General features: G+C 43.8%; 1 protein-coding gene across 2 annotated transcripts in view; it reads left to right on the plus strand.

Moving 5' to 3' along the window:
* The window catches only part of THBS4 (thrombospondin 4), a 179,654-nt gene that overhangs the window by 146,839 nt on the left and 20,571 nt on the right, over nt 1-12,244 (plus strand). For both annotated transcript variants that reach the window (XM_064481950.1, XM_031447276.2), the window contains 5 exons: nt 8,120-8,367; nt 10,548-10,656; nt 11,046-11,128; nt 11,475-11,526; nt 11,745-11,947. In XM_064481950.1, the coding sequence (XP_064338020.1) occupies nt 8,120-8,367; nt 10,548-10,656; nt 11,046-11,128; nt 11,475-11,526; nt 11,745-11,947 (695 nt within the window). The remainder of the gene's footprint in view (nt 1-8,119; nt 8,368-10,547; nt 10,657-11,045; nt 11,129-11,474; nt 11,527-11,744; nt 11,948-12,244) is intronic.

Consider the following 12,244-nt stretch of genomic DNA (forward strand, 5'->3'; position numbering starts at 1 on the left):
CAGTCCCTCAGGTGAATGACCATCATGAGAGCAGATGTCTCCTTTTAATAAACTAGCAGGCGGAGCCGTTCTGGCCTAAGGGTTAGGACACACACTGGCTGCGGCAGGGAGCGAGCACGTTTGTGTGAGTAGGGTGCAGGTGAAGCAGGGACTGGTCTAGCAGGGGATGGACAAAGAGCAAGAGAGCAGCCCTCTTGAGTGGCCTGCCCATACATGTGGCCGTGCACCCCTGCCGTGATTGTGGACGGTGGTGGGAGAATCATCTGCCTGGAATTTGAGCCCCCATCATTCAACTGGCAAGGCTCAGCTGACCTCCTCTGCTGTTGCTTTGCATAGAAAAGACTGAAACAGAGAAAATCAAGATGTATCTCTAGCGACTTAAAATCCCAGAGTAGGAAATAGGACGGAACTTTCCGTCTATTAAAGGCCATAATTTGGGAGACGATGACTGTACAGTTTCAAAGAGCAGGATTTGGTTGTCTGGGCCCTAGATGAGCTCCTACAAGAAACTAAAGTGTGTCTCATAACGACCACAAGGAATGAGTTTGCCACTGATCTCTTTCTACTCTCACGCTCTGCCAAGTCAGCCTACCATGGCCACCTCGTCACTCGGTCAAGGTAGGCCTGACCCCAGAGACATGTAGTGGCTTCCCATCCCAAACAGAATAAAGTGCATACGACCCTGCTGGGCATTCAGGGCTTTCCGCTGCCTGACTCCCAGCCAGCCTTGACAACTTGTCCATCCTTCCAGCCACTGTGCCGCCTGTGCTTCAGCTGGGTGGACTAACTGCCGTTCCCCGGGCCCACTCATGCTGTCTCTCCTTGTCTGTTCTTTTCCTCTTGCCCTTTGCTCCCCCCAGGACATGCCCTGCACCATCTCCAGATACTGAAATCACACTCCTTGTGACACCTTCCCTTCTATGACTTTGTACCTCTAGAGGAGGCGCTGCTCTTAGTTTGCCTTGTGTGAATGACTTACAGATCTTTACTCCAGGAGGTATAAGCTCCCTTAAGGCAGGAACTGAGCATCTCTTAACTCATCTGTGTGTTTACTGCAGCCTGTAGCTCCTTTGTGCCCTGTACAAAGAAGTGATTCGTGAACAGATAGGATAGGATAGATGAAGGCTGAGAAGAGTAGCTTTGTTTAAAACGAACAAAAAAAAAGACATACATTATTGTGGCAACTCTAGAGGTGCACGATATCTGTCACATAGTAGTTCTGGCTCAGAATCATTTTTTGAATGGATGCGTGGTGAAGATCATTTAAATGAGGTTGTAAAAGAAATACAGGTAGTATTTCTGATAGACATGCTCTATCAGACTACTAGTAAAGCAGGTGGTGCGATCTTGGTAGAAATAAGCTTTCTACAGAAACCACCTGGCTTGGTAGAAGATATAGTTGATGATTTTCTTGAATCTGGCATAGAGGCAACTTTCCAGTTAGTATCCCGAGTTTGTTACAGTTAAAAATCTTAACAACTATGTCACCATGAATACAGCTCTGAATCACTCTTAGCCTCGATTTACTATCATTAAAGTGGGAATGATAATAGCTACTTCCCACGTTGATTGCAAGAACTGACTTATATGAAGTATAACATTGCTTAGATTGTGAAGCTCAGTAAAATCTCAGGTTCTTGTACTAGATGGATAGATGGATAGATGGATAGATGGATGGATGGCTGGATGAGAGACAGACACCTCTACTATTTAGGCAACTGTCTTCCAAAAGTGATGATTTGGTGAATTCTTGGCTTACCTTAACGAAGCTTCATCTTTCAGAAAAAGCATAAGAAGACTGCTTCTTTAGTCTTTTAAAAAAAAAAACTCTGGGGGGTGGGATTAGGTTTATTTATTTATTTTTAATGGAGGTACCTCGGATTGAACACAGGACCTCATGCATGTGTGGCATGCACTTTACCACTGAGCTATACCCACCTACCTTGCATCTTTAGTCTTGATTTGATAGCCACGTGGAAGGAACTTGGTGCTGTGGAAATGAAGGGAACCCCAAGAATTAGCTGGAATTCTGGAGAATAGAATAGAACCAGTCAAGCCTATGATAGGAGATGTCAAATAGTTCAGAGTAGTTGTTCTGAAGCCTGCAGGTTAAAGAGAGATACAGCTTGAGAGGGATGAAGGAGCTTAAAGACTAGAATTCTGAACCAAATAATGAAGGGGAAAAAATGAGATGCCTCAAACACTAATAATAATATATGTGTTTATGGAGCCCTTACAAGGAACCAGGGCTGTGCTAAAGGCTTAACACTCATTTTCCTTTCAAACTTTCACAGTATTCTTAAGAGGTACCCTTGAACGAGCTCAGTTATAAAGTGGTCATATGCAGAAAGTGGAAAGAATTTTAGTAAACTTTCGGACAAGCCCCCAGAGGGTTGTATTATTATTCACACATTTTGGAATTGCCTGGAAAAGAAAGCTAGGATTATTTGAAGACAAATGGGTTTACTAAAAATAAATCATGACGCACTTTTTAATGACTTTAATGAAGTCACCCATTATACCTTTCTGAGTATTTTTTTTAAAAAGTGAGCTAGATAAATAGTACTGTTAGGGGTTGGTAAATTGCCTTAGAGCAAAATATCTGGTGGTTTCCTACAAGGCTCTACCCCAGGCATTGAACTTTTCAATACATACGTGACTTAGGTGAAAACATAGACAATATTTTATTATATTTGCAATTGGCACAAAGCTGGAAAAGACAGTTGAATATGTCAGATGCCATCATCAAGATTTACAAGATCCTACCAGGCTGACACAGTATGTCACAATCAGATGAAATTTAACAACAATAAATGTCAACCCATCCTCTAGGAGTGGAAAGTAAATTGCAGACATAGAGGACGTGGGAGACCCTATCCTAAGTGCTCTAGTCAACAACATGAAGAACCAGCCAGTGTTGAGCTCAGTGCCTGACACTTAGTTGCTCAAAAATGTTTGTTGAATGAATGAATGAACAGATATACGGATGCAACTTTTTAAAAAAGCTTCATAAACTTTAAGCTTCATACATTTTAGGCTTCATTAACATGTGCATGTGGGCAGATTAAGGGAGCTAACAGTCCCAATGTACTCTTAATTGTCCCGCCACATCTTAGAGTACTGTGTCTGGTTGTGGACATGTTTCACAGGGACCCTGTCAAGTCAGAGATTACCTTGGGAGTCACCAAACCAGCACGCCTCTGGTTCCCTTTTTTTTTTTTTTTTTAACCACCTCAAAAGTCGAAAAGTTAAAAGGAACTGGAGAAATAAAGGAGTCAGAAGACATAGAGAGATGAAAGTTGCCTTAAAATATTTGAAGAATATCATTTTGATTGAGGATAAGATTATTTCTGTCTATAGTTCTGAAGAGTAAAATTAGGACACACTGGTAGAAGTCAGAGGAAATAGATACTGGCCCTGAATTAGGAAAATCTTGGGGAGCAATCCAAAAGTGAAATGGGTTTTTCTGCAAAGTAATGAGTTCTTTGTTACTGGAAATGGGCTGGTAGAGGCTGTACTTTTATTGAAGGGATTTGTGAGGGGAGATATTAAGCTGGATGACTTATATAATGCTGGTATTCTGTGGCTCTACTAAGGCTAGAGAGCGTTCCATGGACGTTTAAATTTCTTTGCAACTCTCTCCTGTGCCATGACCTTGGGATTCTGTGTGTACTTACAGCTCTGTCGCCTACCAGATAGTTGTGTACAGTGATGTCTCATAACTTATCAAAACATGAAGCCCTTTGCAGGTGTTCAGTGTAATTGCTGCGCTTCCTTTCACTGGGTGTTTTCTTTGCTCCATGTATGCATGTGTTTGTGCGTGTGTGTTTTCTGTAAATTTTACATTGGTTTAAACGACTGTAAGAAAATTTCAAAACACACAGACTGCATTTGCCACACCTGGGAGTCACCTAGAGTACTTACAGGAAAAGCAGTTTGATGATTTACCTTTTATGTGTATTTCCAAAGCACTAAAGTTACAAAGACCGAGTGTATAGAGCATGAAGATGAGTGAAGACAAAGAAGAATGTCCCTCACAGGGGACATTACTGGCAAGAAGGCTTTTTTTTTTAATGTACAGTTATTTACGAAGGGGAGGAAAGGTTGACAGCAGTGGCTTTCATCATATAGTTAAAAGTGCCAAAGAGCAAAGCCATTTGCCAAGCAAAGCAGAAAGCCCCGGATGATGTTTCCGAGTTTGCTGCTTGCAGGCTGGGTTACTCTGAACTCCTTTGCCCAAGCAGACAAAATATTATCATTTCCAGTTCTTTAAAGCTGGCACCCTGCTTCATTGCTTTGACATTCAACACATCATCATATTTCTGACTACCCAGTCCACTTTTCAAAAAGCACCTTTTGAAAATTCTTTCCCAAGATAGCAATATTTCATATCTTCACTGCTTGGGTTTGCTGCCTCATCTCCTACCAGTCATGGAGATGGCATTTAGTCAGGCAAGGCTACGTGCTTCCTGTCAGGCTGGTCCCCAGGCATGGAAATGTAGCCATAAAAACAGGCTCCAAATTCTCAAGTACACAAAGATGGTAATTTGGAAGGAAAGGATTTATATAAAGAAACCAAGTGAAACTGCTCCCCACATTTTTAAAAGATTGTGGATTTTAAAAAATCAGAATGTTGAGGGGCAGAATATAGCTCAGTGGTAGAGTGCCTGCTTAGCATGCACAAGGTCCTGGGTTCAATCCCTAGTACCTCTATTAAATAAATAAATAAACAAACCTAATTACCCCCACCAAAAAGTTTTTAAATACATTTTTTTTAAATAACAAGAGTTTAAAAATATTTTAAAAAGTAAAAAATCAGAGTGGACACATGAATATTTTATCCATTTTTTTCATTCAATAAATAGTTGTATTTGCTGTTCTCAGAGGCTCTGGCATATGGGAAAACTAGGAAGAAATAGATTCCTGGTCCCAAAGATTTATGTTCTAGTAGAGAAGATAAGAAATAAATGCAAATAAACATACCAATTCCCACATTTGTACAGCAGTTCATAGTTTTGCATGTTTTTATTTGACAACCACTGAAAACAAAATGAAGTAAGAAGGGCAGCTTTTATTAACTCCTTTTGATAATTTCAGAAATGGACATGTCGGGCCCAGAGTCACATGGGTAGTAAGTATCCGAGCCATGCCTGGAATCAAGTCCCGCAGAAGTACACCTAGAAAAGCCCCGAGAAAGGGAGTGAGGCAGGTGACTTCCAGCCGTGCAGAAGAAGAAGGAAGGCTAGAGGGAGTTCGGTGCGTTTGAGCTAGATTTGGCTTCAGGTTTCTAACAGTGGTGGAGCAGGAGGGAGAGCAATGGAGAAGAGAACATTCTGCACAGAAAGAAAAGGATGAGGGAGGCTGGGAAATGCTAGAGAGGAGTGACAGCGGGCTGTTAGAACAGGTTGTTCAGCTTGGCTGGTTATCAGCAGCGTGGAAGGTGGCGGGAAGGCTGAGCCAGCCCTGAGATAGACATTAATGAGGAAGCACTTGGGAGCTAGTGAAGGATTTCATTGGTTCGTTGTGTGTTGCATTGAGAAGGCAATAACTTGGTCAGAGCAGTCCTATAAGAAGCTCAAGCTGTCAATCTGGAAAGATTGCACAGAAAGAGACCCCCAGCAGGAAGGTGAGTCAGGAATCTGGCAGAGGAACCCAGAGATGCAACAGAGTAGAGGCAGAAATGCCATTTGAAGACCTGCAACCTTCAGATCTCATCAGATGCGTTCTTGGTACTCACACTGCGAGAGAACCAGGTGGAAATCACCAAGCCAGCTTGTTTCAGTGAGATGTGAGCAAGAGAACTGAATGCGCCTCAGCTGAAGACGCAGAGCTGTATGCAGCCTTGTTGTCCTGTGTGCAGTGCTCCCTGGGCAGTGAGGGGCAGAGGTGGGGTGGACCAGAAGACCGCTCCTTCCAGCTTCCAGCCGGGCTTTTCACTCTTCCTGGAGGGGGAAGTGACAGTCCTACTGGCTAGTATTTTCCCCTCTGTCTTGCTCCCCTCTGCTATGTGTGTGTGTTGGGCTAAGACTGGGTGAGGTGAGTTGGGAAAGGGGGATCGGAGAAAGCAAGGGAACCATGTCTGTTCTTTTCCCTCTGATGATGCTGCTTCTGGAGAAAGTCAGCGAAACTCCCTGGCTGCAGGCTCCTGGGATCAGAGCTTTAGGCTGTTTTCCTAGACTCAGTGTGACTGATGTGAAGGTGTTGAGTTTTCTGAGCAGGTGCCTGTCTACCCTCTGGGATAGTCTTACTGCTCTGAAGAGAAAATAAATACAGAAGCACTGAAGTAAGGAATTCACAATACAGATGAAAAATGGAAGCCATAAGAGAAATGAGAATTACTGGATCAGGTGTGAAGAATAGTAAATGTCAAAGCACCTGATAATTGTTCTGTAACAGACGTTGGGAAGATGGAAGTTTCCATAATTCTTTTCCTTTTTTTCCTCCTGCTATTGTCACAAGATCTAAGAGCGTGAGGACTCTGTCATTTCAGTGTTGCACTGAACACAAAGCAAGGCAGAAGTATAGAATGCCCTTAAATAACAGCTGAACACAAGAGTAGGTTTTGCTGCCTGCGGTAGATGTTGAATTGCTCTAAACACTCTCTAAACTTTCTAATTTATATGTGAAAAGGTTTCACTGCAATCGTTTAATTATTCGTTGGAAGTTCATGTTCGCAGCCTTTAAGGTGCACCTGTTGGGTGTAAAGCACTCCACTAGGTACTATTTATAAAATTAAACTTAGCGATTCACTTATGAAAATAAATCATGGCCCACAGGCCCTGGAAGGCCTGCTAAAAGAGGCAAGAAGCCCATGAAAATAGGTTTCCTTTGAATTCCGCAGAAATCTCAGTCTGGGGAGAAAAACCAAGGGTATTTGTTTGAAGCTACTGTGTGTATCCTCTTAAACTGTTACTGAGGAACAGAGGTTATGGCCGTAGTGAAAGTAAGGTCCTGCGTATGTGTGTCTGTGACCTGATTGAAGTCTGGTGGACCAGGCGCTGTTTTCATTGGCCTCTAAAAACTCCAGAGACTTGCAAAACTCTTTTTAAAAAGGAAAGAAATAGACGTTTTAAAAACTTGAATTAGCACATATGTTTGGGCTCAACTTTCCCCCCCTGTTGGTTACCCCATGCCTCCAATTTCCAGCCGTGCAATTACTATTATAAATTCTCAACAATATTCAATAAAGGGGTAAAACTCCTGTTGTATCCCATACTTAAAATACCTCAAGAATTTCTACTCACATCTGCTTTCTTTCTCTTCATACCACATTTATTTAAGTCTTACCAATCCTTTCCTCCCGGAAGCGTCGTGTTGTACTACAGTCATAGAAGGGCCGTCTAGCCAGTCTGTCTTCCAGGTCTTACAAATTCTTTTTTTCAGAATGGAACTATACTGATTCATAACCTTTTTTCCATTCAACAAAATACTGGGAGCTCTTTTTTGTTTTAGACAGTGGATCTCCCACCGAGTCCCTCCTTTGCAACCATGCGTACCTCTGGTTTTCTGACTGAGCTTTGTTATAACAAAGTCTGACAGTGAGTTGCTGAGGGCCGATATGACAGATGACACTCGACTCACCATATGCTTACAAAGGCCTCGGCGTGCCTACCATGCTTTTAATTGTAGAATAAACCGCACTGTTTCAGTCTAGTCTTGTCACTTGCTACATCCTTGAGCAAGTTCCTTCGCTTCCCTGAGCTTCACGTTCCTCACCTGTCGTCGTTGCAGTGAGTGAGGGCAGCGCTCAGTAGGAGTGCTCGGTAGATGTTCGGTGAACTAATGAATTTGTGTCATCGGGAGCTTGCTTGGATGTTAGTTGACTTTTGACGGGTTCTGCTCGGTCATTGTACTTATCACTGTCTGGAATTATATCATTTTATTTTCACATTTAGTACTTACTGTCTGTCTTTTCATGAGGACAAAACATCCTCAGTGACCGAGTGGGTTGGCAGTGCCCAGAGCAATGCCTGGCACACAAGACGTTTCTGATCCAGACTTGCTTGCATTTTCTTTCCCACTGACCCAGCCTTGTCATTGTCACCTGGAGGCTGTTCAGCACAGCATCACCCCCGTTTCCCTTAGCCCATCATTCACTGGTCTATGTGCTTGGTTCCAGCCATCCTCCGTTACCTGAAGAATGATGGGAAGATCCATTTGGTGGTTTTCAACAACCTGCAGCTGGCTGACGGCAGGCGGCACAGGGTCCTCCTGAGACTGACCAACCTGCACCGAGGGGCTGGCTCTGTAGAGCTCTACGTGGACTGCTCGCAGGTGGACGCCATTCAGAACCTCCCCAGGGCCTTTTCTGGCCTCTCCCAGAGTCCGGGGTCTGTTGAACTGAGGACTTTCCAGAGGAGGGCACAGGTAGGAACCCACAAACCATCCTCCGCAGTGGAAAGCTGGCTTGCTGAGGCCCAGGGAAGGCAGAGGATGGGCTGAGGTCGAGAGTGGGTCTAATTCTGGCTGCATATTAGAATCAATCACTATGGGACTTGAAAAACTGATAGTAGAGGGCCCACCCTCAAGACGGATTAAACCAGAATCTACAGGGATGATGCCTAGGCATTAGTGTTCTTCAAAATACTGATTCTAACGTGAAGTCAAAATCGAGCACTGCTGCTTTAGACGATAAGTGGATCGTTTGGGGATATAATGGTAAAGCTGGAAAGGAATAGCAAAGATTTTTCAACTATCTTAGGGCAATAGGATGATCTATTTTTAATCTTTCTCTAATGTTGCTATTTATTATTTTTTAATGAAAGTGAAAAAGAATGACTGGAAATTGGCCAGCACCAGGAACCATATTTTTCACAGGTCCCTCTAGAACATCCCTGCTGACAAAAAGGACCTTACGGCCAGCTGAGTTCCATGAGGCCTTAAAAGTCTCATCACCTCTGTTTTCTGTTTATGCCATGTTGATGGTATTTTTTTCATTACATCATTGCCCCTACTGTAGAAATTGCCACACATATTTCTTTTAGAATTTTGTGATAGGAAATACTTTGTTTCTAAGAAATAAATAGCATTCTTTCTTCTCTATTAATCATTACTCTAACTGGTTATAGTTCCTGAATTTCATCTGATGTGGAAGTGAGTGCCAAAATCAGTCACTATATTCATCTTTTCTGCCTCATACTGTTGTCTTCTGTATCTCAGTCAGCATTTTCCATTTCTGTTTCATTATTGTATGTGTTTTAACTAAATTATATGTGCTTTTACCAAGTTGTTCTGACCCCTTTGTACAAAGAAGCAGAGTGTAAATGGTAATTTCCATGACAACCAGGAATGCTGAGAAGTTTTAGATACTAATATAAAAACTATGAATCTGATACTAGACTTTGTGCCTGAAAAATAGGGAGCATTTTCAAGCAGAAATTTCAAGATAGGTAAAATCCAAGTTTGGAGAGAGGGAGAAAGAGATGTATATGTATTTAGTGTGGACTTACATATAGAGAAAAAATAATGGAGAGAATGCTGAACTTCATTTCTGAATCCCCAAAGTAGCCCAAGTAATCAGAATGACAGAAATCGTGTCACTGGCCATTTTAGAAATTAGTATCCACCATCCAGTAAGTCAGAGCCAGGAGTCAGCCGTGACAAGATTATCGGAAATGGATGGAACTTTTTGCAATTTTCTTCAAAATTTCTACCTCCTTTGACTATCAACAAGACCACAGTGCCCTATCTTCTGTTCACCTTCTCAGTCAGTCAGTCAGTCAGTCAATTAACAGGCCATTCTAGGCATTAGGGTCACCACAGTGGGCAAAACCGCTATGGCCCAGCCTCCAAAGAGTTTACGGTCTGCTTCCAACACGGTCTCTGTGATGTAGCAGGGGCTGCGTGCATCTTAATTTAGCGAAATTGAAAATCAGAAAAAAAGTTCCTCTGAAATTCCTTAGCATGCTCATTTCTAAACTAAGGATGATAACTTTATGTCAACAGTTAACATAAACTTTTTCCATCATATATGTATAAAATAATGGGTACAAGTAAAAACTACAAAATAAAGGTGAGGAAATTGACCTCCTGGCTAACAATGAACGATTGATATCAATCAGTAATGTGAAAATACATGAAATTTATATCCTAGAGTCCACTGTTTATGCATTCTCATAATCCAAGGAAACCAGGGGCTTTCTGAAAACTTGGAGCCAAGACGCCCTAAAAACAATAAGTGTTTAAAATTGAGATCAGTATCTTATTCATTACAGTCAGAACTCCATAAACAGACAATTCTTAAGAGGCCCCGGCCACAAAATAACTTATTTACCATGAAGGAAAACAGCCTTTTCTCTTAGTCACCTTGAACTCTCAGGCCTCGTTCGATGCCAGCATTTTTCTAGGCTCCTGGCTACTTCTGTATTTGCTTCAGTCAAAAGGATAGGGCTGGCAGTCTTCGGGAAAAATGCAAACCCACAAAATTATGTAAGACGTCAGAGTCCAAGTATACAGGCCTCCTTGGTTATGAAGATTGTGTGCGTCTGCACGCTCATTGGCTTTTGAATGGCATCAGCAATGTGTGGTATGAATCTCATTTCTTCCAGGACTCCCTGGAAGAGCTGAAGCTGGTGGTGAGAGGCTCGCTGTTCCAGGTGGCCAGCCTGCAGGACTGCTTCCTGCAGCAGAGTGAGCCACTGGCCACCACAGGCACAGGTGTGGGCTCTCGGGCTGTTTGCGCCCCTCCGTCAACACAGACAAACCCCCAGGCCCCTGGATGAGCTGGGTCCCCTCATCGCAAGGGGGGCTGTTAGCAGAGCAGTCCCACAGGACTTACCTACAGAAACCAGGCTCTTGTGCCAAAGTCGAGGGCAAGAAATATTTTCCCTGCACTTTTATTTTTATAACTCATAGGAATTTGGACTAACTCGTCAAGGGCATGATCATCATTATTTTTGGGGTTGAATTAGATGAATGACCTCAAGGTAAATTCCTATACCCGAGGTTTTTGTCATGCTGATTCTCTGGGAAATCATTTGTTTTTGAGTCGCCATAGAAGTGGTTGTGACTGGCTGAACGCTCCTTACCTTCTGCTATTCCTACAGGAGACTTTAATCGGCAGTTCTTGGGGCAAATGTCACAACTAAACCAGCTACTGGGAGAAGTGAAGGATCTTCTGAGACAGCAGGTAACAAGCAAGACACACAGTCCAGAAAGCCCCAGTCTTAGAGAAGCTCTCTGTTGGAGCTAGTGGACTGCAGGCCCGCAGAGGCAGGGAGGCGGACCTGGGGCCAGACCTCAGGTGGCCCCACGCAGCCCGCTGCCCCAGGGCTCTGCCAGAAGGGCTCTGCAAAGGGGGGACTGACATGTAATACACGCACCAGGGCTCCAAGTGGAGTGGGAGCCACCGAGGGCTACTTCAGCACTCCTTTGAGAAATGTTTAATAGCTTGCTACACATGGATTCTTCCATCCCTGGATTATACATCAGATACTCCTTCTCCAGCTTTTTTTTCCCCCTTCCCATTTCTAAAGGTCAAGGAAACATCATTTTTGCGAAACACCATAGCTGAATGCCAGGCTTGTGGTAAGTACTTTTCTAGTAACTGGAGCATTCTGAGTTGGACCAGCACATGCCGACTGATGAAGGGCCTGGGTGGGTGAGGCTCCGTTGGCTGTGGTTTCTGGAGGTTTGGCACAGAGATGGAGGGAAGGGAAAAGAAGTTCATTGGGAAACTAAACTTCATTCTGTATCAGCTCTTTTTCTGACGGTGAATAAACCTGTGGGTGGTTGTTTTTCTCTAGGTCCTCTCAGCTTTCAGTCTCCAACGCCAAACACCTTGGTGCCCCCCGCACCCCCGGCATCCCCGACACCCCCGGTGCGCCGGTGTGATTCCAACCCGTGTTTCCGCGGCGTCCGCTGTACTGACACCAGAGATGGCTTTCAGTGTGGGCCCTGCCCCGAGGGCTACACAGGGAATGGAGTCACCTGTTCTGATGTTGATGAGGTACAGTTGAGCTAGGTGGGGTGGGCTCCCTCGGTGCCTTGCACACCCTACCGCTTACGGAAAAAGGAGCTAGGTCTGTGACCAAAGGATGATCTGGGCTGTCCTCCAGGCTACATAAGAACTGCTCCCTCAGGAAGCCTAAGAGATACGGTGCATAGTGCGAAGGAGGGGGCAGGACACTTGGTCGTGGCCATGTTCATGATACCTCCTCTCTGCGTTTCCCACTCTTTTGGTTCCTGTTGCTACGGTGCTGATATTTCAGCCTTCAACGCTAACGATTATTTCTCTTAAGCAGGC

Source organism: Camelus dromedarius, chromosome 3, assembly GCF_036321535.1.
Source record: "Camelus dromedarius isolate mCamDro1 chromosome 3, mCamDro1.pat, whole genome shotgun sequence".
In the NCBI taxonomy this organism is placed as follows: Eukaryota; Metazoa; Chordata; class Mammalia; order Artiodactyla; family Camelidae; genus Camelus; species Camelus dromedarius.